The sequence below is a fragment of the Triplophysa rosa genome, linkage group LG14 (genome assembly GCF_024868665.1).
Source record: "Triplophysa rosa linkage group LG14, Trosa_1v2, whole genome shotgun sequence".
In the NCBI taxonomy this organism is placed as follows: Eukaryota; Metazoa; Chordata; class Actinopteri; order Cypriniformes; family Nemacheilidae; genus Triplophysa; species Triplophysa rosa.
The window spans coordinates 2703647-2730054 of NC_079903.1; the positions used below are offsets into that span (position 1 = coordinate 2703647).

Sequence of the window (26408 nt, forward strand, 5' to 3'; positions counted from 1 at the left end):
ACCAGAAAAAGTTTGCAAAATAATACTGGCCTGCTGCGTTCTACACAACATTGCCATGGAACACGGTCTGCCAGACCCAGAGGATATAATTAGACCTGATCGTGGTATGGTGCCTCCAAGGGTGCCTATCCAAAACCTAGACACACCTCTTGCTGCAATTGCAAAGCGACAGGAACTAATTCTACGTTTCTAAGAGTGTATGTATGCATTGAAAAGTAAGCGCAAAAAATAGTTTCTGTAAACTTTATTTCTTATGTTTAATTGCATCACACATTTCTCTTAGGCTTACATTTATTTCTTTTAATGTGTTATTTATTGCCAGCACAGCTTCACAAATTTTGTCTTGCTTATCCAGCACTTCCTGACTTAAAGCCATCTTCTGTGCAGAGCTAATGCACAGATGCACATTTCCTGCAAAGGGGTTTCATCACTGTCACCATCGGGAATTTTACCCAACAGAGAGGTTTCGGATTTGATTTAATAATGAATTTCACTAAGTTCTATCAATGTTTTTTTTTTATCTCACTAGTGTTTGTAAGATGTATTTCATTAATACATAAATGAATTTCACTAAGTTCGATCAATGATTTTATTTCAATAGTGTTTTTTTTTTTAATTCAATTATTTGTCAAGTATGGTGACCCATACCCAAAATGTGACTCTGCATTTAACCCATCCAGAGAGTAGTGAACACACGCACAGCAAGTGGTGAACACACGTACACCCGGAGCAGTGGGCAGCTATCACTGCAGCGCCCGGGGAGCAAGTAGGGGTAAGGTGCCTTGCTCAAGGGCACCTCAGTCGTTACCAGCCGGCCCTGGGGATCGAACTGACAACCTTCTGGTCACGAGTCCGACTCTCTAACCATTAGACCACGACTGCCCCGGTACATGCCTTGAGACACAATATGACCTTGATTGTGAGATATACATAGCACAACCAGAATGATTTGAGGTGAAAGTAAAGACTGGTGAAAACGTCTTGGTTACGGATGTAACCTCGGTTCCCTGATGGAGGGAACGAGACGTTTTGTCGAGCCGACAGATGGGGTTCGTCCCTGAGAACCAATCGCTTCCTACTTCTTAGAAAAGGCCAATGAAATTGGTGAATGAAATTTGCATGCCGGACTCCGGTATAAAAGGGAGACGGCGTGCCTCATTCATTCACCTTAGTTCTGAGGAGCCTGAGACCTCTCACGACTGCTGCAGTGGGCAGCACATGTTGTGGCAAGAAGGACACAACGTCTCGTTCCCTCCATCAGGGAACCGAGGTAACATCCATAACCAAGACGTTCCCTTTCTGTCGGTCTCTCGACGTTGTGTCGAGTTCCTATGGAAAACACCACAACACTGTGCCCTGTCACAATCTCTAGCGAAGCGACGGTGACTGGCCTGGGCGTTTCAGCCGTGAGTGCAACCGTGAAATTGTAACCTACCAGTGGGTAGGTAGGGGGTTCCAGAGCTTTACTTGAACCTTCGACCTCACAGGCGGCGGCCTTGTTTCTTTAACAGCGAGAAGCCGCCTGGTACCGTAAGGCCACTGGGTAAGCACTACTTCCTCAAGCGGGGGATGCGCTACAGAGACCTCTTCCTACCGGAGGGAGGAGTTTAGTGGAGATACCAACATGGTCTCACCGATGGGGGAGAACTCATGGGAAGAATGTGCGGACTGAAGGAGTTAACCGCGAGGTGGAGGTCCACCTGGGGAGGTCATGGGTTACCAAGGTGGGAACCAATCATGAGGATACATCAGACGGAACCGCCCTGCTGTGGGGTTACAACGTCCGGTAGCACTAGGTCCGGTTAGAGCTATGTTGTGGATAACTCAGTTGGTACCCGGCCTAAGGGGCAGGGCTGCTCTGCCCAGCCCGCCCGCAGGAGGTGCTTGCTTAGTGATGGATGGAGTGCCTGTTCTTCTTCACCCAGTGGGGGAAGAAGGGAGGCTGGTTTAGTACGCTGACTTCCTTAGGAGAAAGGGGGGAAGGTACTGTCATAGGCGTACACCCTACCGGCCGCTAGTCTTGCCTGATGCCTGCAAGACTCGAGCTGATACCGGTTTTACGCGGAGGCTGTAGGACCTCGCGAAGGTGATGGGTGTAGCCCAACCCGCAGCTCTGCAGATGTCTGCAGAGAGGCGCCTCGAGCCAGTTCCCATGAGGAGGCTGTACTCCGTGTGGAGAGAGCTCTCACCCAGTGGGCGCGAGCGATCTTAGGACAGGTACGCCGTAGTGATGGCGTCCATGATCCAGTGCGCCAATCTCTGTTTGAGACAGCCCTCCCTGCTGATCTCCAAAACAGACAAAGAGCTGCTCAGAGCTTCTGTGGCTCTGCGTGCGGTCCAAGCAGAGGCGCAATGCGCGTACTGGACACAACACGGATGGGGTTGGGTCTTCCTCCCCGGTGGGGAGCGCCTGTAAGTTCACCACCTGGTGTAGGGGGAGTGGTGGGAACTTTGGGCACGTAGCCGGGCCGGGGTCTCAGCATAGCGTGAGAATCACCGGGCCCGAGTTCTAGGCAATCTGTGGACACGGAGAATGCTTTTAGGTCCGCTACCCTCTTGAGCGCCATCCGGAGAGCAGTCTTCATCATGAGGTGAGAAAGAGCGGCATCTCCGAGGGGCTCCAGGACCGCATCAAGGTCGCAAGAGGGTACGGAGCGCGGGTGAGGCAATGCCTTCCCACACACCCCTTAGGAACCAATTGATCAGGTTGTGCTGTCCTAGAGACTTACCAGAGTTTCTGGAAGGACAGCACGTTCCCAATCAAGCCGCGGGTCTTCTCTTCGAGAAGAGCACCAGGATGAGAAGAGGCACCACTTACAGGCGTATAGCCACCTAGTGGCCAGGGCCCTAGCCTGAGTGATGGTCCTAACCGCCGCAGGGGGTACACTTGATGCTCCTCTTCCCTGACCTTGCACCGGATCTGTGCAATGAGGCTCACCGGGGGGAAGGTGTACTTCCACTTGTCCCACGGCCAGCTGTGCGCTAGAGCATCCGTGCTGAGGGGGCCTCGGATGGGAGTACAAATGCCTAGCAGGCAATGGGTGGTGTCCAGGGAGGCGAACAGGTCTACCTGAGCCCGCCCGAACTGTACCCAATGAACTGGACTGCGCAGAGGTGGAGTCGCCACTCTCCGCGAGGCGTCAACTGACGAGAGAGCGCATCTGCTGTCTGGTTCAGGTCACCTGGGATATGTGTGGATCTGATATGTACAGATCTGCTCACCTGCGGACTTCACAGGAGGAGGCGTCGGGCGAGTCGTGTTAGCTGCCGTGAGCAAACGCCACCCTGGTGGTTGATATACGCTATGGCAGTTGTGCTGTCCGACCGGACCAGCACGTGCTTGTCCTGCACAAGAGGTTGTAGCCCCTTCAGTGCAAGTAGCACATCCAACAACTCTAGGCAGTTGATATGCCTGCGCAGGCGGGGGCCCGTCCATCGCCCCGACACTGCGTGCCCGTTGCACACGGCACCCCAACCCTGCAGGGAGGTGTCTGTCTTCACCACGACGTGCCTCGTACCATCCGCCTGCTGCCGGTGTGCCACGCTCTCCAGGGAACTCGACTCTGTAGCCAGTGTTGGAGCGGTCTCATGTGCATCAACCCGAGGGGTATCACCACCGCCGAGGATGCCATGTGCCCAGGAGCCTCTGAATTTGTTTCAGGGGGACCGCTGACTGCTTGAAATATTCCAGGCAGTTCAACACTGACTGAGCGCTTTCTGTAGTCAGTCGCGCAGTAATGGAGACAGAGTTGAGTTCCATACCAAAAAAGAGAATGCTCTGCACAGGGGAGAGCTTGCTCTTTTCTCGGATGACCTGTGGTCCCAATCGATCTAGGTGCCGAAGCACTAGGTCCCTGTGTGTACACAACAGATCTCGCGAGTGTGTCAAATGAGCCAGTCGTCGAGATAGTTTAATACCCGCATACCTCTCTCCCTGAGGGGAGTGATGGCGGCTTCCACGATTTTAGTGAAGACTCGTGGGGACAGGGACAGACCGAAAGGGTGGACTCTGTACTAATATGCCTGACCCTCGAAAGTGAACCGTAGCAATGGGTGATGACGCTACGGACATGAGAGTAAGTGTCCTTCAGGTCGATTGCCATGAATCCATCTTGACATCTGATAGATGCCAGGATGTGCTTCTGCGTGAGCATCCTGAACGGCAGCTTGAGTAGGTGCCTGTTCAGGGTACGCAGATCTAGCGCCCCCCGCTTTTTTGGGGACGATGAAGTACGGGAAGTAAAACCCGTATAACATCTCGGCTAGAGGGACGAGCACGATCGCTTCCTCTCCAGAGGGGTGGCGACCTCGGCCCAAAGCACGGGAGCATCCTAGCCTCTGACTGAGGTTGAGAGGATGCCCTGAAACTTGGGCGGGTGTCTGGGGAGTTGGATCGCGTAGCCGAGACGGACCGTATCCCGTAGTCACCGTGGTGGTTTGGGAAGCTTTTGTCAGGCTCACAGGGACCGAGACAGGGAGGCTAGGGGTACGTTCTGCTTCATCGACCTCCTGGGGGTAGTTCGATGGCTGGCAGTACGGATCCCTCGCTATGGGGGGGCCCCCGGAGAGGAGATCGGCTCTGCAGTTTTACCTGCCTGGCGATGATGTAGCGCAACGCACCATCGAATGAGAGTGCTTAGGCTGATGATTATCCTTGACATTGGGTCTTGCCGCAACGTCGAGTTGCCGAACACCGTCGTGTAGAAGGTGAGAGACCGGCTGTGATAATACCAAGACGATGATGTGGCACAACGCACCGTCGATTGAGAGTGCTTAGGCTGCTGATTATCCTTGACATTGGGTCTCGCCATGACGCAACATCGAGTTGCCGAACACCGTCGTGTAGAGGGTGAGAGCGGCTGTGATAAACGCTCAGAGAAAGGGAAAACTCTAAGACGTGGGCTGTTGGGACGGGGCAGGAACTGTCCCGGATCGACCAACCATCGATGGAATGGCTGGGTTGGGCCCGAAGGTATTCTCGATCTCCCTGGGGTCTTCCCATGAGGACGGCTTTGGCTTCCGCCGCGGCTGCTGACAGGGTGGTGGTCTCCTCTTCGACTAGGGCTGCTGGGAAGCACACGGTGCACGGGATCTTGGTGGCCAGAGGGCGGTCGAGTCGCGGCTGGGGAGGATATACTTGATATCCTCTGTCTGCTCCTTTACTGTCGAGAACTGCAGCTCGACCGTATCACCAAACAGACCCCCCTTGCGAGATGGGTACGTTGAGAAAGCGGACTTTCTCGGCATTACTCATCTGTGCAAGGTTCAGCCAGAGGTGTCTCTCCTGGACCACAAGTGTGGACATCGCCCGACCCAGGGCCCGTGCGGTCACCTTGGTCGCTTGTAGAGCGAGGTCAGGTGACGGCGCGGAGTTCCCGCATAAGCGCTGGGTCGGTCTTACCCTCGTGGAGCTCTCTCAGCGCATTGGCCTGATGGACCTGCAGGATAGCCATAGCGTGGAGAGAGGGGGCAGCTTGGCCCGCAGCAGAGTAAGCTCTCGACACATCAGATGCCGAAAAGCCTACATGCTTTGGACGGGAGTCTAGGTCGAGCCCCTGGGGGACATCGACGTATTCTCTAGCTGCCCCACCATCGACGGAAGAAAGGGCGATGGAACTAGTTGACGTGTACGCGCCGAAGGGGGGCGTTCCAGGCCGTACTAAGTTCCTCATGCACTTCCGGGGGAACACGGCACTGAGGGCGAGTGCGGCTTGGAGCCACTCTCAAGCCCCAGGTACCGTGTATCCAGCCACGAGCGTTGGGAGAGGCAGTGCGGTGCACCGCAACCCAATGCCGGCGGCCTGGGAAAGCATGGCTGACATTCCGACATCCGCTTCTTTCTGAGCTCGACCCCCTGAGGGAGGAAGCTTCAAGGAATTGTCGGAGTCTGATGCCAGTAAGTCACCCTCCAATGCTGCAACAGACATCTCATTATCACGTACCGTTTCCGATACGTGGTTGAGGAACAAGACGGTGGGACCGTCTCATGGGGAACGGTCAGACGAGCGAGACGAGGTGCGAACGGTCCGCGAGCCAGTGTCTGATGGATTAGCACTCACAGTAATCCTCATATAACCCTCACTGCTCGCCGTAGTGGGCGGCAGGGCCGTAGTCCTGCCATCACGTAACGGGAAGCAGACGAGGTGGTGGCTGAGTTCTGTGGGACACAGCCACCCATGACGCAATGTCTGAATCGTCAACCACATCCACAACATCTGCCCCAGCGTACTGGAAGCAGACATTGTGTCCGTCCCCCTCCTCGATGAGTGTGTTGCACCCACGAGAACAGCGAGACATGCCACGCTGGAGAAATTTGCTCTTTTAGAGAAAAAACTCGAACACTTCTGGAACCGCCGAGATGCCCAGGGGAAGTCGCCGCAGGAAGGGACAGTCCACTTCACCACGTCGTAGAACTGGCAGTCTTGTAGTTGCTATTTGTAGCGAAGTCTGTTGATCATGAGTGAAGGCTCCGAAGAACAAAAGGTGAATGAATGAGGCACGCCGTCTCCCTTTTATACCCGGATATCCGGGGGTGGAGTCCGGCATGCAAATTTCATTGGCCTTTTCTAAGAAGTCGGAAGCAATTGGTTCTCAGGGACGAACCCCATCTGTCGGCTCGACACAACGTCAAGAGACCGACAGAAAGGGAACTACAGACAATCCTTGTATGGTCTAAAGCAGTCAGGCTGAAATTAGTACAAAATGGGAATGCCTTACTGAAAATGATTTATGCAGAATGCCGCTGACAGCCCTGTTGAAAAAAACAGCATATGCTGATTAGGTAGGTTTTGAAGCATGGTAGCTGGTTTGTGCTGGTTTAAGCTGGTCATGTGCTGGTCCTTAGCTGGTCATGTGCTGGTTTAAACTGGTCCTGCTAAACCAGCTCAGGACCAGAATAAACCATTTTAGAACCAGCTCATGACCAGCTGAAACAAGCACATCCCCAGCTTAAACCATCAAATGACCAGCGTAAACCAGCTACCATGCTTCAAAACCTACCAAACCACCATATGATGGTTTTTCAACAGGCAGTTGTGTATACACCAAACTCAACTCAACTCAAAAAAAATATATAGCGCTTTTTACAATTTTAATTGTTTCAAAGCAGCTGTTCATGAAACATATTGACTGTAATCAACACATTACATTTATAAAAGAAAAGCAAGAAGAACAAAGTGAATATATACACTCTCATTTCACATACCAAGCAAAAATATGGCACACACTAAAACATGCAACCACATATGCTCATGCTCACACGACGCACATGCATGAAACATGCATGCACATACACACCCACATGCAAACGTTCACAAAACACCAAACAAACTATAAAAAAACAGGGTCATATTGATAATCTGGGTTGATGATCTGATAATTGTTACCAGTAATGATGATTTGCTGAGTGATGTAAAAGCAATATTGATTGCAAGGTTCAAAATGAAGCAAAACTGAAACATTTTCTAGGCATTGACTTTCAACATAACAGGATGAGAGAGTTGTATACAAAATGAAAAAAAGAGGTAAATTGCCAAAATGCTAGAGATTTAACATGTCAGATTGTGAGCCCAGATCAACATGTGAACAAAAACTGGATTACAGCAGTAACAGACAAGAGACATTTGAAATCTTTATGTTCGATAAGTAAATCCAGTTCTTTATATTGAGTATATTGTATTAACTGCAAAACATGATGTTATGTTATGTTGTAGAAATATACACAATGAGCGTGTTAACAGTTACATTTAAGTGTGTAAGTGTGCTCTCATACAGCACATGTCATTTGAATACGTAACTCATGTTTATTGTATTATTGCTCCTGTATCACATATCGCTTATTGCTCCCTGAACTCTCTGTAAGTCGCTTTGGATAAAAGTGTCTGCTAAATGACTAAATGTAAATGTAAATGTAGTTAAATGGTTATATGCAAATAAAGAGTCTCTCTTTTTTAACCCTGTATAATAAGTTAATATCATATGCGAAAATGTCTGCCCCAACATGTGTTGGATAATAAAGACTATCACACATGCATTATACAGACATTGAGGGACTAACTCAACAGTAGCAAGGTGATTTACTTGCAGTCAGTTTTGAAGCTATTTTTGAGGCCCAGGTCTCTGCATTTCAGTATATTTTTTGTTGTTGTAATTTGTCACAATACAGCTATACAGTACATTAAGGCAAGTCAAGTCCTTTAAAAGTTACTGAATTGAGTTGTGAATTGAATCGATTATCCATTCAGTTCCCCAAAACACTGTTGCATGTAAACGAACACCCAAAAGCATAAAAAATCTGTTTTTAGTTGAAAACGTTGTCATATATAAACAGCTCCTTAACAAAATCAGTGTTTCATTTTGTAATGATTTGAAACAAATGGCCCTAGTTGAAAGGTCCTGATCTAAGCCCTATTAGGGGTTATACAGTATGGTTAAAGCCCTATTCGCACTGGATTAGTATTACCTGGGGACCTCTAGTCATTTGTAATAATTGCAGACGTTGTCTGTGTTCTTAATCCAGTGCGAATTAGCCATGTCTGTAATTTGTAAAGTAAAAATTCCCCCGCAAATTACCTACCACATTTTGATGAACACCGAGGTCCTGTGATAATATTAGTCCCGTGCAAATCGGCATCTCTGTGAATTGTCCGGCTCATATATCATTTTTCAAGATTTTATCCACCGGTTGCGAATAATGGAGGCTTGCGAATCATTTCGGGTCATATCCATACTAGGGATGTGCGAGACTAATCGACTAATCGTTTAAACAGTAAGCTCCTACTAGTCGACATTGAAAACAGCAGTCGATTACGCGAAAAAATTACACAAAATGTTATAATTTAAATGACTTCCATTTTAATGTTTCGTTTAAAAAACGTTTAAATCACTTACTAAAACAATATGTTTGATGAAATAATTATTAATAGTCTTTAAAAGTTTATCAGGAACGAAATGTTTTAATTTTAGGTCAGATCTAGCATGCGTTTCCATTGTGCCAATTGCAGCACGCTCAGAAATGACCACTTGAAAGATGAGTTGTGGGGCTGTTTTGAAGGAGAAAAACAGGTAGGTTTTGTCTATGTCATATCAAAGTGGCAAAACAATAATTTCACTGAGCCATGCGTTATCATACTGTATCATGTTCTTTTTGGCGCGACGCGCAAAATGCAAACGGAAGCGCGGAATGCAGGCATAAAACGAAAAAGTAGACAATGATCTAAAGCTACATACAGTTATGTTAACAACTACTTAATAATAATTATCAATATGTTCATATTTAAAATGCATGAAAGACAGATGTACGTTATTTGATGGCAGAATGAGCTGTAAATGCGGTGAATGCATCTTGAGCACACTCAATAAAACTGAGATGAGAATTTCTCAGCTTCTAGATTCACAGAACTTTGAAATTTCTTTGATTATAATGTTTATCACAAAAAAGCACTTGAATAAACATGATCGCTTAGCACTGTTATGTGTGTGCCCATGCAGAGTTTGCGCAGATTCCTCAGACGGAGTTATTGTTCACAAACATTGAGCCAACTTTCATCCGAGTATACCGCTTGCATTTCCTCAACAAGAACATGTAAAATAATATTAACATCATAATCACATGCGGACTCAAGTGTTTAGCCTATGTATGTTCTATAAATTAGCTAATTTGGGCAGTATGCTTTATTAGCGGCTTTTTCATTCGCTCTGCGCGAGATCAAATGTGTTCTGTACTTTTTGACCATTGCTTTCTATTCACTTTTTTTGTTTACACACATGTTGCTCTTCTTTATAAATAATAAAAACATTATGTAATGTAGGCTATCTTGTTGATATGCTATAGGCCTACCCTAATTATAACTTGTAGGCTACTTAAATTGCGACATAATTAAAATTATTTATTTTTTCAATCCACATCATTTAAATAAACTAATAATGAAACATTCGTTGTTAAGCTTTAATTATGTCAGGGTTCCTGTCTAGTGTGTCTTTGTTTTCACTCATGTCAATGTTTTGTCTCTTTTTGAGCACATGGTATGGGTTACAGCCTGCCATGTGCTTTTCCCTTTGAGTTTGGTGTAACTCCGCCCCCTCGTTACCCTGTTGTCTCCTCTTTATCGTTTAGGTCTTCTCACCGGTACTAATCAGTGTCTTATCTCTTTTCTCTTCTGCCTCGTTTCCCTGATGACTCTCACCTGGTTTGCTCTTTGTCTTCGTTCTCTCCCCTCCTGTTTCTAGTTTGGGTTTTGATTTCCTTTCCTTTATATTTCCTTCTGTTCTTCAGTCCTTTGTCAGACTGTTGCGTGTTATTGCCAGTACTGATTGCCCTAGTCTAGAGTGTTCTAGTACTATTATCTAGTCTTTGTCATCTTGTCCTAGTTTTGTTTGTTTTCTTCTCTGTCATCTACTCCTGTGCCCCTCAGTGTTCTCTGGCGTCTCGGACCTCTGCTCTCATCACCTCCTGGCACCTCCTCACAAGGGATCACATCTATCGTCCGGATTCTTCCAGCGGGTTGAGACTGCTCTCTGCTGAGTGTCTGGTAGAGTCAAGGTTTCCTGTCCGGATTCTAATACTGCTTCTTACCGTGAGTACCGCTGGGTCGAGCTCTCTCCCCACGGGCTCACGAGGTACCTTTGGCTAGTGACTCTGGTGATCTGCTGTGGACATATTTTGCTCAATAAAGACCGTTTTCCCGCATTTGAGTCTCCAAACTTCTTGTTCCTCCTCGAAATCATGACAAATTAATTATTGTTAAATATTTTAAGTTTCATCACTTCAGTGTAAGACGCACTTTTACTAAAATTTTATATAAGTTCAATTAAATCAAAGTAATCAAATTGGAGTCCGAAAAAAACCGACTTAAAGGAGAAAATAAAATGGATTTTGTATAGGCTACATACTTTAAGCCCAGGCACCAGTGGCGGAGCCAGAGCGGGGTCCAAAACCCTGGGTGCCACCCCAAAATTTGATTCGCTACTTATGTTGATTGACATCTGATTTCACCTTTCGTTGAACAACGCTTTTATTTTGACGTTTGGGGCCCATGTTTGCACGTGACGTCACCGCACACGAAATTCAAGCGAGTCTAGTAGCTGAGAATGAGAACGGAAAAAATTGTGCGATGGATTGTACAGTGCGAAATCTGAGATTTATTTTTAAAGACTGACGAAAGAGAGAAAAGAAGCAAATGGACCACTGTAATTTGTTAAACAAATGGAATATTCAAAAGTACCCGCTTGATTGCTAGCCATTGAAGTCCGACCCAGCCAAGTACGCTTTTTTGTTGAACCCTACCATTATAGAGTTATTTAATGTTACCTACTTTCTAACGTTACACTTTTAAATGTTGCGTAAATGTAAAGTTTTCCCAGTGTTTTCTAACCTTAGATAAATATAAACAGTGTTAGGAGAGATCTATTTCTTTTAACATTCTAAGCAGGTGTACTTCATACAAACTTTAGAAGGAAGAAATAAGTTTCCCTCTTTAGCCTTGGCTTTAGGATTCCTAAACAACTTTTCATTGTGTATGTTTATGTTAGGCTCCACTAAAAGATAGTAAATCGGTTCCCAACATAACATACATTGTTTACATCAGGGTCGGAAATTAACAGAGGCTTTGGAAAAAATTACAACAAGGTGAACAAATCTGCTCTCCAAATTCAAGACAAAAGAGGAAAATTATCCATGCATAATAAAAAACTAGCTATGACAGTTGCAATCTAAACAAGATTTAGGTGAAAATGAACGAATGTGGATGACAGCTTCTTTGCTCTGCTACAGCTTTGAGCATTACAGCCAATCAAGTTCAGGGTATGAATATTCTGACCAATCAGGCGTTTAAATGATTCACCGGTGAAGAAGAGCTGTGCTGAAGTGCGTCACGCTCAAAACGTTTATCATTAACCGCATACAGATATGATGTATGAAAGAGATTCATTAGTCAGACTCTTTACTGTATTACCTGAAGCCATTGAATGTTTTAGTGATGTTGGATGTTTTTTGTTTGTTTTCTACATATTTCCCGTTTGAGTAACTGCTTTTTATGTTCCTTAGAGAATCAAAATACAATAATTCATAAACGCTTCTCGGCTTGTTTTGTAGCGTGTGAGAAGTGTTCATGTATCCTAATATCTGAAAGTAATAATCAAGATGACAATATCAAGGGCAATAATCAGCATCAATGATTTTTTTAAAATCTTGCAGTCCTATGGGAATGAGTTTGTTTTATCAGATACGCTGCTCTGATCTACATCAGTTTAAAGACACCTCTGGTGCTGCTTTGTTTCTGTTTAAATTAAACAAGTTATCAGGGTTAAGCTATGTTTTCAACATTTTCATTATTTATATTTTATTGTTTATTTCATCTACATACATTTAGAAGTAAATTATCACTTGTACCTCTTATCAGCAATCCTAGGATTTACTTTTTTATAATTTGATGCCAGGTCAGGGTTAAACACACATTTTCTGTCATGGCCTGTGGACCCCTGAAGTAGCCTTGGCCACCCCCTGGCCACCCCATATATAAAACTCTAGCTCCGCCACTGCCAGGCACAGACCAGCCATAGCAAACAAATGCACATCGCATCACTTCTTGCAGCCGCTAAAACGATCCAGTCAGGGTTGGCTCATCAGCAAATGCAGAAATATTAATGATCATAACTTAAGGAAAGTGGAACACATATGCCTGTTTTAGCTACATTAAATATTGGATATGAACAGTTTGATTAATAGCCTACATTCTTTAGTCTTTAAAATGTATTACATTTGGACCGCCTTCTGGGCCATTCTTAGTTTTAGACTAGTCGACTACACGGTTACAAAGCTTTCGTTTAAACGACTGTCAAATTAGTCGTAGAGCACATCCCTAATCCATACCTGCCAACACTGTCGTTTTGGCCGGGAGTCTCAATTGTTTGATATTTCTCATGGAAACTCTCGTAACATGTGAGACACGCGATCGCGGTGATCTGTCCGGTTCATGATCGCGGGTCTCAAATGCTGACAGGTACGGTCATATATTATTAAACAACATACAACTATAGGGTATAGAAACTATACGCAAAGCCCTGCCATCATATCCGGGAAATAAATCCGTAAATTTGAGTAAAATCACATGCTTCACTTATCCCGTGTGAATGCGCCACATGAAATACAGATGTGGGTAGGTAATTTCTAAATCACACGAGGTCCCAGATAATACTAATCCCATGCGAATAGGGTTTAAACTGACTGTATTTATGTGTTTGATATGAATTATATTTAAAAAAGGTGAACTCACATGCAGTTTCGAGCTGCCAGGTCTCTGTGAATGAAGTTTTTGCCACTTAGGTACTCCATACCTCTGGCGATATCTGTCATAAACTTCACCAGCATCTGAGAAGGCAGAAACTACATAAAGACAAAAAACATAGAAAATATGAGAAAAATGTAGCACCTGTAGCAAATTACAGTATAACACGCAATCTAATGTGACATTTGTCTGTGAATGTTTTTGTCTTTCCTCTTTCCGTAAACACACCACATGTACAATGACACTAACAAACATTGTAGAGCAGCAGGCACAACATTTTTGCAGTACAGCATGTTCTCGTGGCAAGGTGTTTTTTGGAGGAACTTAATTTATGATTACATTGGAGTTTCACTGTGACCATGAGGATGTGCATCTAAAAAACTGCTCGTCAGTTAGATCTTGAAAGAGCTGTTAGTAACAAGAAATCATTGACCCTACCAGAGGATATAAATTGTGTTTAGGGCAGAGATGGGGATGAATGAAAATGTATTTAAAATAAAATTACAACATACCTCAGTTAAAATGTTTCAAATTAAAATACAAAATACTGTGTGAAAAAAAATACAAATACAGTATTTTGATACACAAAATTCATGTGAAATGATCCATTAATGTAATGTCGCCACTAGGCTGACTATCTGGACCTATATTTGTGTTTCACTCGCTATTTTCCCCTTTGCCAGTGTTCTTTTATTCCTTCATGTTAACTGAAGTCAAACTTGAATGATATGTTAAACTTGATCAACAAGTAGAATTGACCATGTCACCCTCACCTTATGGTATTCCTAAATTCCTTCAAGGCTGTAGCCACGATCAAATCATTTGGGTGGGGAGATAAATAGAGTAATGTTCAAAAGTCTTAGGCACATACGTATTTTCACCCTAATAAAACGGTTTTAAGCCAGTTTCTGTTGTAGTGTGTATCAGTTTACATTTTTGAGCACTCCTTTTGCCATCATTTGTAATAATCCAGATTTTGGTATGCACAAGGAATTTCACAACAGCTGCGGCTCTACACTGAGATCTGGTCAAGCCATCATCAAGTCTATCTATTATTACACGAAGAAAGGAAAAACGGAGACAAACTAAATCCAAAAAAACTGTGGCAATGCCTCCGAGATGCTTGAAGAAACGTACCTGCAAAGCTACAGTAACAGTACTGTGAAAAGTTGGGGAGAAGAAATGGGGATGCTTTCATAAATCGATCGAACTTCTATTTGTTGTAATTGTGTTTTTTTTTATTCTACCCTTGGTATTTGTATTACTTTTATTATGTCTGTAATACCACAACTTTCTTTTTGCTGCTGGTATTGGTAATAGAAGTGAGCAATATTTGACGCGTAAACATTAAAGTCTTGGCAATCGGATTTAAATGCCATAGTCTCTTTATTGCGCTTCAGTAAATAAACATTGCTTTAAATTGCATCCTGTGGTATCATTTAGTTTGTTTATTTTTCACCGAAAAAGTCCACAAATTCCATACCTTGTAGGTACTGGCTATTTTTCCATTTGGTTCCACATAATATAAAAAAGCCTGTTAACCTCCTGAAGCACGACCCAATACGGTCAAAAACTATGTGCTTCCCTACTCCCAATACACCTGGCTCATCATCTCATCACCCTTACATACGTGTGAATTCAGGTCCATAACGTCATCCCGTGACGTATTATCACATTATTGGACTGTTTGATACACATGCTTCAGATGCAGTCACGCAGAGGCGTTTCCCAAAGTGTAACTATGGAAACCCAATGTCTTGTTCCCTTTTTAGGGAACTGGGGTTACATTTTCTTTGTTCACTGGAACACAAAAGGTAAAGTTGGTTCATTTTAAAAAATGAAACTGTGACTGTGGCTTTCAAGCACCAAACAGGATTAAAAACATTATAAAGACACTATAACCGTAGTCCAGAAGCGTATTGCAGCTGCTTAGTATAATGATTCTATTTCTGCCAAGGACTTTGTTTCACCCCGGCCAGCAGGGGGAACCTTCGGGAGCATCCTGTCAGGCATCACCAGATGATGCTCATTACAGTTCTGGTCCCTCCATGACTGCAGGGGTCGCTGCTGTCACATCTCATCACCTGATTCCATGTTGATTGTACACACCTGTGTCTCACCCTTTATTAGTCTGTTTGTTCTCTGACTCTGTGTTCAGTCTTGAGCCATTCTTCCTGTGATCCTAGCTGTTGGTTTTCTCAAGTTAAGTCTCGTTTATGTTATGGTTTTTAGACACTCGTGTCTACTTTTTGTTACTCTGTTTTTGGAAGCATGGCTTTCCATATTATTTTGTACTTCGCTTTACTTTTTAAGTAAAGATTGATTCTGGATCACTCAAGCCTCCTGTCTATCTGATCTTCTGCAATTGGGTTTACTTACCTTGGGAAAGCTCACTGTGTTATCTCTCACATCTAGAACACCAGAAACCTGGGTTCAAAGCTCAAGATTTGCCCTTCGTGGATTAGATTTGAGGACGCTAATTGGCTAAATGTTATGTCATGTCTTTAAACATGTCCAATTCTTGAATCAGTAATTGGCTAAATTGGTACATAGTTCTGACTCCTGTGGGAAATTTCTTGATTGCCCCAGAGCTAGGTTTTGGACATATTTCACACAGATGATTTTCTATCATATTATATCATATAAATATCAATTGTTATGAAGCATTGGTCACACTTCAGTATAGGGGGCAATTATCTTGCTATTAACAAACCATTAACTATGACTTTTATTTTTACTTTTTTTAATAAGCAACAATTTGTTGCTTATTAATAGTTAGTAAGGTAGATATTAGGTTTAGGTATTGGGTAGGATTAGGGATGTAGAGTATGGTCATGCAGAATATGTGCTTTATAAGTACTAATAAACAGCCAATATGCCAATAAGAGGCATGCTAATAACAATTAGTTAATAGTGAGAATAACCCCCTATACTGAAGTGTTACAGAAGTATTTTAATGTTATTTTGTGTGTGTGGTGCAGGGAGGGGTGCACCCTATCGCCCTCTATACGCCAACTGCCACTGGTCTGCAGGTTACTTGTTCAAATAATGGTCACATAGTGGAATCTGACAATTGATTATTTCGTGTTTATAAATCGTGATTTAAATCATGTTAGTGATTTGCTAATAATCTAGTGTTATATTTTTTTTCTGCAGGCCCAGTTGGGCCACTGGTAAAGTGTTGTACTTGTCATGCCATATTTTCACTGGCATCACCATAAGAAAGAAAAAAAAACGGATCTATTGTATTCTTGATGTTTTTGACCCATGTAACCTCAATAATTAGGGTTATGACACCAAAAACTCATTTTTTAAAAATGTATCCGACCATAGAGTGTTTGAAAAGTAACTGACACTGCTGGAACTTTAAACGGGATGGGTTCTTAAGATTAATTTAAAAAATGAGTTTGCTGCACACAGGGATGGGTATGCTTACCCCACGTTTAAAATTACATTTTGAAATGAAAACAACAAAGATCTAAACCAGATGTCATGGTTCTGCCCCATCTTGTATTGCTTTTCTTGATCTTGTGGCAGAGCCATGGCAGAACCTCTTGTTTGATGTGGAGAGAGGCGTTTTGGCCCTTTTGGCCTGCCATACTCTCTCCGGTCTCGTCATTGTTCCTGCCCTCTTGTTTCCTCGTTAGTGCTCGTTATTAGTTCATGCCCCACACCTGTCCCCTCTTGATTTGATCCCTTATTTAATGCCCCTTTGTTCTCTGTCCTGTGCTGTTTCATTGTGTCTGTCATTCGTTTCATTCGTTCAATCACTCCCCTGATTACTGATCATAGGCACCTGCACCTCATTCACGGACTCTTTATACTGTATACCCTGCCCTATGTTCAGTTAGTTGTCGAGTGTTGTTGTTGTTAGTCTGACTTTGTTTCGCATACCTGTTCGATAGTTCCGCTTATGATATTCGATACCCGATTTGGATTACCTGTTTTTGTGTGGATTTATGTGCTTTGGATTTTGCCTGTTTTTGTTCACCTGTCTTCAGTTTTTTCACTTTGGATTGTTCATTAAACCCTGTTCCCTGGTACTCCTGAGTGTGTTCTCCTGCTTGGACCAATAGTTTGACAATCCCCCTAATTAAAATTCTTATTCTCTAATGAAATGTTAGATTTTTGTAACATTTTTCAAGAACAGATCGAAAGGAATAATGATACAGATTTGTATTTACAGGCTTCCTTGATCATATTTAGCTAGCAGGGCTGTAGAGTGCATATATGTCACACATGCTATGAAAAAATGTAATAGTGTGGCATGCTATTCATCCACAGAGTTGTTCTAAGTTTATTTTATGAGCATTTCACTGTTTGAGTGAAGCTACTGTCAAACACACTGAAACTCAAACGTCTTCACGACGACCCGCCAAAATAAAAGTCTGCTTAATTTGAACCAGATGATAAAATGATTAACTTATAAACTATAGTAAATTTATAAACTGTAGTAAACACTATAGTATACTTTAATATTTACCATAGTAAGGTTCAAATATACACAATAATTATACTGCCGTTTACTATAGTGAATACTATATTATACAGTATTTTTTTGGACAAATGTATTTACTACTTTATAGTAAAGAATTGAAAATACAGAACTCAGAATAATTAAAAAGGAAAAACTAATTTGTTAAAAACTAAAAATTATATAGCCCTACTTTATCCATTTGTATAATGTTAATGTCCTTTTTCAGTCACTTGTCTATTTTTGTGATGACCTGCTCTCGATAACAGACGTATACTTGTGCTACAACTGTTTGGCCTGTGCTACGAAACTTTAAACCTCGAAGTAACGTACAGCCCTGCTTAGGGTTTGAATAATTTGTATTTCCCCAGGGTAAAGGGTATGAATAGGACTGTATGTCCCCACCAATGTCAAAGTTACACCTTGATCAGTTATAATACACAATGAAATACTGTATAACAGAAATAAATAAAAACTGTTAATTTCATGATTTAAAAGTACTCACCACAGGTGAGTCGCCAAGTCTAGAGTAGAGCAGGTAGCTGTGCAGATCTCCATGCTTCATGTAGGGAAGTATTACCACAGGAGATGGGTATCCTTCACTCTCCACTGTCTGCAGACACACACCTACCACACACAGTTACAGTATGTGGCCCACCAGTAATGATCAGAAATAAATGTGAGCATGTCAAACATCAAATAAACATGTCAAAATCCCATAATTCCTAAAACCTGAAGTGTTGACTTAATGTCCAGCTTATTGATATCCCATTTTCCATGACTGGTAACCAAAAAAGATTGAATTGCATTGATTTAGTTCTTACCCAGAAGCCTCATGACATTCTGATGGTCAAATTCTTTCATGCACGCTGCCTCTCTCAGAAAGTCCTCCATTTCAGTGCGAGTACAGATAGCAACTGATCGAGAAACAGCGAGAAGAAGAGGTCACGCTGATGAGAATGAGTGCATGTATTTTCAGTGGTGATGTCGTTGACTTACTTTTCATGGTCTTCACAGCCACTTTCAGCACTGAATCTTCCTGAGTGAGTAATCCCTCCATAACAGAGCCAAACTCACCTGTGCACAAACACGCATTTACAACCAACTGTGACCTAGTTTGTGAAAACCAGGCTAAAGTCTCAAAATCAAATTTTGAGATGACGAGCATAAAAATGTCACATTAATTTCACTATGATTTCAATCTTTGACAAGGCCTAACTCAGTCAATATGAAATACTGTATATCAAGGTTATATTTCTCAGGATGTTCTTCATATTATGTAAAAAACACTAAATATCAATGTAGCGAGGAAGGCCGGACGAGAGCCGTGGGGCAGGAAGTTTATTGTTTAAATGTTCGCCGGTTCCCGCCTCCTTCCTTCCCTACATTGAACTTTGTTACATTGGTGCCGAAACCCGGGAGGAAGGAGGGACATGCTGTCGAAGAGCCCTCGCCGCCGAGCGGCCTCTCGGTGCTGAGGAGTTCGGGCAGCGCGGACGAAGGCGTCCGCCAGCGGCTGCCCAAGATCGTGGTGCTGGAACGATGGGATTCGGTGGGGACGGAGAGCCCGCGGCCGTGCTCCTGGGACGAGGTGGGATGGCGGCCATGGAGGGAGCGCGGGAATGCCGGCTGCCCTCAGCCAGGAGCCATCGCCGGCCACCAGGAGGCGGAGGAGGATCGGGCCGTCCACCAAACGTCCAGCACCACAGCACAGCACCGCGAGGAACAGCCTCTCGGCTGGCTGAGGACCGAGCGACGGCGTGTCGGGGAACCGGACTATTTTTTTTTCCTCTCTCCCCTCTCTCGTCCCTGTCGCTCGGGGTGCTCCCGGCTCCGTTCTCTCGTCTCGTCGGTGCGTACCCCCAGGCGCTGGGGCTCTCAAGGGGGGGCCCCCCGGGGGGGAGTAAGCACAGGCGCGGTGGTACCCCCCGGCCTGTGAGGGGCGATGGGGGTATGTAGCGAGGAAGGTGGGACGAGAGCCGTGGGGCAGGAAGGCGGGGCCGGTGGCGTGAGTGATAATGAGTATCAGCTTTATGCGCACCGGTCCCGCATGCCTCACGGGGATCTAGGGAGCATAAGAGGACGAGTGACGGGACTGCCGACGAGAGAGGACCGGGCCCGGAAATGTTAAGTTTTATTTATGTTTGTGTGGCCGGCAGTCGACCGTGAGGTGGCTGCCGGCCTTTTACTTCCGTGTTATTGTTTGTTTATTTTTGATTAAAGTTTATTGTTTAAATGTTCGCCGGTTCCCGCCTCCTTCCTGTTCCCTTGAACTTTGTTACAATCAAAAAATAATAATTTAGCTACGTTTTCACAGGCAGGGTCACAATTGTGAGAAGAGTCAACAGAGGAAGTTTGCACGTGAAGCAGGCTCCAGCAGTTTTCTAATGCTCACCTTCTCCCAGTGTTTTTCCCAGCATTAGTTTATGTCTGTCCACCATCACATCCTGAAGCTTTTGTTTGAGTTCATCGCTGATCCCCAGAGTGTTTACTGAGAATAAGATGAGCAATCTAAAGATTAGCATAATTTTCATAGCCTTTATGAGAGCCTTTTCAATAAAGAAATGTGAGAGAAGAAATGTGTTGTTTTAAAAAGAAGCTCTGCCTTTCCAATGACATAGACTTGATAGGCCAATCTTATGAAAACATGTCCAAGTCAGTCACATTACACTCTTTTTTTTTAACATGTTGTTACCATGGCCATGGCTATATGTAAAGATGCATCAGCACATCACGCGTCATTACCTGCCACACACTGATGTCCGAGCAATTAAATGAATGAATTGGGCCCTACACAACTAAGGGGCAGTCGTGGCCTAATGGTTAGAGAGCCGAACTCGTGACCAGAAGGTTGCCGGTTCGATTCTCTGTGCAGGCGGGTAACGACTGTGGTGCCCTTGAGCAAGGCCCTACTTGACAAGGGTCCCTGGGCATTGCAGTGATAGCTGCCCACTGCTCCGGGTGTACGTGTGTTCACGACTTGCTGTGCGTGTGTTCACTACTCTTTGGATGGGTTAAATGCAGAGGTCACATTTTGGGTATGGGTCACCATATCTGACAAATAGGTCACTTTCACCTCAACTTGCGTAGTCTGCATATAGGAAGGATCGGCTCTGTTCAGTGGTTTGTGTCACAAGTTTGCATTGCTGTCAGCACTGTCATGATGTGTTGGCTTAAACTGTGATGTAGGTTTTGTATTTTAGATGGTGTTGGTTTTGTGTGGGAGGTGGAGTCTCTGTCACTTGTTTGAGACCCTGTGTCATGGGCTGGGTTATTGTCAAAGGGCCCAAGTTCAAATTACGGTCTGCTACTGCGCAACGTTATTTACTAACATTTGCACTCATCAAATGCTGTATTTGCTCCATTATTTAATGCCTCAAAAACCTTAAACCCTACGCTAATTTGCACTGCTCTTGGTAGATTGCAGGGGTGATTTACTCTTTGACAATGACCTGAAAGCAAACGGCAAAATCAAAACGAAAATGGGTCACTGAACAAACAACTAAGCTTCTGCCATGGCCACTTTCCAGACCTGAACCCTATAGAAAATGAGTGGAAAGAACTGAAGAGGAGAAGCACCAACATGGAGCTGGAAATCTGAAGGGTCTGGAGCGATTCTCAATAAAGGAATTGTCTTAAATAGTTAAACAGCAAAATACAAATAGAGACACACATGTGGTAGGAATTAGAACGAAAGTTTTTTACATTACGTTTTGTAAATGTAAGGAACAATCTGATGCCACTGAATTTTTTTACAGTTCTCCTTAGAGGTTTATACGTTACACTGTATGTTGTTTTTTCTAGCATGAGAGAAAATTGGCATGTGACCATGTGTGTTTCATACTTGCAATTTGTTCTTGTAAAGAACAATAATATAGCAAAGTAAGACATTTCTGTATGTAGTGTGTGTGGCTGCTATGAGTTGACTAAGGATTAACCTCTTCAGCTGAGTCCATGATCATTACTACAAGCATCTCCACCAGCGGGTTTCACAAGATGTGTGTGGTGGTTATCTGTCTGTCAGATTACAAATGAACTCAAATTTTCACTTGTTTTTTTTCAGATTTTTTCCCCCTTGGTATTTCTCTTTCTTTCTAAAGCAAACCAGTTTTAAACTGCCCCTGTCAGACCTCAATGACCTGTTCTGTGGTGAAATGTGATGCCACACATTATTCTCCATCAAACATCAGCCAAGCAACAGTAAATACACCTGTGTTGCCATATAGAAAACATTTACTCTAAATCTATACTTTTTTACTTTTTATACTTTTGCGTTCTATTAAACGGTGCTTCCAAAGCAGCAAAAGAACCATTTCAGGAAAGTTATGCTAGTGGTATATATATTTTTAGGGCTTTAGTTTGCACACACAGTGTGTATATGGTGTATAAGAATCAACAAAACAACACTCTAACACTCTTATTCAGTCAATCTTTTCTTTAAGTGTATTAATTGAATTAGTATTGTTTATTTATTTTAGTTTACAGTTATGTTTATATCCACTTTTACCTATTATGACAAAGGCAGTTGACTTTGTTCACATGTGATCAAACAACCAAGCATTTTTAGACTAAACAAATAAAATGTATAGCTGAAATATACTTCTTAAAACGTATCTGCCAAGAACTAGAAAGCCTGAGGAACATTAACACAGTGCAGTGTGGCAAACCTTGTAAAAAGTTGCTATGGGTTGTTTGACAAGTGTTACTGATCTGGTTACAGCTACATGTACAAGCAAGTAAAATGTTTCTGTGAACTCACAGCAGTCTGTTTGGTATGTTACTGGACATTTTTTTTAACTCACGTGTTGCTTCAGTTGTGCGTCGGCTGTATGTGCGACGAGCTCGATATCGAACAACCAGTTCACCACTTTCCATCATGGGTTCAAATGCCTCACTGTACACACAAATATAGATAATTACACACACATTTTATATTGTTTTGTATTTCTGTGCATTTGTTTATCACTGCTGTGAAACTAGGGCTGGGCGGAATGATGGAATATTCCGTTACCGCGGAATAAAATGTCAACCGTAAGAGATTTTTCTATTCCGTGTATTCAGCGAAATTGAAATAAGTAGGTGTGGTTAACTCGGGGCTCTGCAAATTAGGCGCTATTCTGAAAAAAACGAATGAATTAATCCACTCGTAACAAATTAACGTATCAAACATTCTTTTGACCTTCTTTCAGTCTGTAGTTTAGTGATCCACTCCAGTCCGGCGCTTCTCTCACCCGCAGTGCTCGTGCAGGGATCTGCGCCAGCATTTAAAAAAGCTCATTCTCAACACGTATTTCAGAAGTCAGGTTGTTTTGAAAAGCTGTTAATAGTTTTATAAAATTTAACTTCAGGCGAGCCAAGGTGAAACTTGCGTTGAAATGCACGATGATGCTCGCGAGCACGTGAGCGCTTTGATGTGACGCGCTTCTACCTCCAGTTTTGGGAGACGCGTGAGGAGTCACCAGAGACTTGCAGTGCAAAAACAAGCCCGAGAATAAACAAACCTAAAGACAGAGAGTCGCAACATACTAAAATTGTGCATCTAATAGAGAGTGAAGAGCAATAAAGACCTACAGTACAGACCCCATGAACACCAGTTTATAACACTAGTCATATACTGTACTCTGTGCATATTCATACTTTATTGTTATACATGTTGTCTATCTTCCTACTGTATACACTGGGTTCCAAATTATTATGCAAATGATATCTTTCTCTGGTTTTCCTAATTTGTCGATGCAAATGACAGTCAGTATAATTTTCAAGTAATCAACAGTTAGGGTACATTTGGAATTTTATTGAACAAACCTCCCACTGACAACAGTATTTATTTAAAAAATGAAAAACTCAAAATGCACTGTTCCAAATTATTATGCACAACAGAGTTTGAAAACATTTCATAGGTTGTAAAAAACTGAAAATGGTCATTTGTTGAATTTGCAGCATTAGGAGGTCATATTTACTGAAATCAAAAGCTATTTCAATCAAAAACATCCTAACAGGGCAAGTTACATGTTAACATAGGACCCCTTCTTTGATATCACCTTCACAATTCTTGCATCCATTGAACTTGTGAGTTTTTGGATAGTTTCTGATTGAATTTCTTTGCAGGATGTCAGAATAGCCTCCCAGAGCTGCTGTTTTGATGCTAACTGCCTCCCACCATCATAGATCTTTCGCTTGAGGATGCTCCAAAGGTTCTCAATAGGGTTGAGGTCAGGGGAGGATGGTGGCCACACCATGAGTTTCTCTCCTTTTATGCCCATAGCAGCCAATGACACAGAGGTATTCTTTGCAGCATGAGATGGTGCATTGTCATGCATGAAGATGATTTTGCTACGGAAGGCATGGTTCTTCTTTTTGTACCATGGAAGAAAGTGCTCAGTCAGAAACTCTACATACCTTGCAGAGTTCATTTTCACACCTTCAGGGACCCTAAAGGGGCCCACCAGCTGTCTCCCCATGATTCCAGCCCAAAACATGACTCCGCCACCTCCTTGCTGACGTCGCAGCGTTGTTGGGACATGGTGGCCATCCACCAACCATCCACTACTCCATCCATCTGGACCATCCAGGGTTGCACGGCACTCATCAGTAAACAAGACTGTTTGAAAATTAGTCTTCATGTATGTGTGGGCCCACTGCAACCGTTTCTGCTTGTGAGCATTGGTTAGGGGTGGCCGAATAGTAGGTTTATGCACAACTGCAAGCATCTGGAGGATCCTACACCTTGAGGTTTTCGGGACTCCCGAGGCACCAGCAGCTTCAAATACCTGTTTGCTGCTTTGCAATGGCATTTTTGCAGCTGCTCTCTTAATCCGATGAATTTGTCTGGAAGAAACCTTCCTCATTCTGCCTTTATCTGCACGAACCCTTCTGTGCTCTGAATCAGCCACAAATCTCTTCACAGTACGATGATCTCGCTTAAGTTTTCGTGAAATATCTAATGTTTTCATACCTTGTCCAAGACATTGCACTATTTGACGCTTTTCGGCAGCAGACAGATCCTTTTTCTTTCCCATATTGCTTGAAACCTGTGGCCTGCTTAATAATGTGGAACGTCCTTCTTAAGTAGTTTTCCTTTAATTGGGCTCACCTGGCAAACTACTTATCACAGGTGTCTGAGATTGATTTCAGTGATCCAAAGAGCACTGAGACACAATACCATCCATAAGTTTAATTGAACAATATAAAATTAAATGTTTACGACACTTAAATCCAATTTGCATAATAATTTGGAACGCAGTGTACATATGATATAGCCAGAAGATAAATATGAATAAATAATACATTTGATATCTTTAGTATATTAGTACATTTTCATAACTTGCCTACATTAACAACATTAACTACATAACTATGGTGAGCATTTAAATGAACTGTAATAAATAAATTATTTAAATCAATCTAAGAAAAACGAGGTATAAAATATAGAATTTTAATGGGAGATTGTTTCATGAAATATATCAATACTGTGAAATAAAATTACTCATTCCGTGACATAGATTTTTGGCCATTCTGCCCACCTCTAGCTGAAACACATTATTATACCTCACGATCAGAGACATACCATTTTGAGCAGTTAAATGCTCTAGAATGAGAATGTGTTTGGATAAAGGGCCCTATCGTACACCCGTCTCCAGGCAGATAGAAATTTATACAGAGAGAAGAGAGAAATTACGAAGTACATCTATTTACATCGATTTTAAAGATTACAAGGGGACAAATCTTTTCAAGAAAAAAAAATGATGCATTAGGAATTTGGGCCGAAATGTAATCTAGGCATGTTCTCATAAAATTTCACCCAGTATTGTAGCTCTCAGATTGGGGACAAATAAGAATCATTGCGAGTGTATTTTGCTAGTTTCAGTCCGCTGAAGCTATTCTCCTGATGTTATTCTACGAGTCTCTTGTTCGTAATGTGAAGACCAGCACAACCTACAGATATCCATAGAACTGTGACATCTACAAGTTCTGCAATGCATTGCAAGGTCTAAATTAATGCACTGGTAAACATTCAAATATGGTACAGAGACCTGTGTAGCTAAAATGCTTAGGCTGACAGATGGAGAGAATGCACAAACAACACCAGTCAGGTGACAGGCGTGCTAAAAGTAACATATGGGAGGTGACAACATCCAGGGGAACTGTATATACGCATGGGTTTGAAAGGCTCTTCAGTTGTTCTGCAGACAACTCGGCTTTGTATCTTTAATATTAAATTCTATCTTTTGCAAATGGAACCCACAGTTTTGAGAGTGATTCTTCATAGCATTAGAAATAACCACAACAATTTAAATCCTCACTTATGTAGGTAAATACGTTTGTCAATCGTAAAAATTGACAGTGTGAACGTGGCCTTAGAGCCAAGTCTTCATACCCACCCAAAACGCGTCTCCTTCCGCCTTAGCTTTGTCACATACACAGCCAGGAGCACAGCTAGAGCAATAGCGGCAGCAATGGCCATCACCACATACCACCAATGCCAGGAGAATGCTGTAGGACTGGAGAGCTCTTTATACAGAGAGAAGAGAGAAATTACAAAGTACATCTATTTACATTAATTTTAAAGATTACAAGGGGACAAATCTTTTCAAGAAAAAATTATATGATGCATTAGGAATTTGGGCCAAAATGTAATCTAGGCATGTTCT

At 43.1% G+C, this 26408-nt stretch overlaps 1 protein-coding gene across 1 annotated transcript in view; it reads right to left on the minus strand.

Moving 5' to 3' along the window:
* The window catches only part of LOC130564422 (tyrosine-protein kinase receptor UFO), a 112450-nt gene that overhangs the window by 34132 nt on the left and 51910 nt on the right, over nt 1–26408 (minus strand). The window contains exons 8-14 of the mRNA XM_057350500.1: nt 26139–26268; nt 22560–22651; nt 20153–20248; nt 18757–18834; nt 18582–18674; nt 18263–18384; nt 13272–13381 (exon numbers count right to left, since the gene is read on the minus strand). Coding sequence (XP_057206483.1) covers nt 13272–13381; nt 18263–18384; nt 18582–18674; nt 18757–18834; nt 20153–20248; nt 22560–22651; nt 26139–26268 — 721 coding nt within the window. The remainder of the gene's footprint in view (nt 1–13271; nt 13382–18262; nt 18385–18581; nt 18675–18756; nt 18835–20152; nt 20249–22559; nt 22652–26138; nt 26269–26408) is intronic.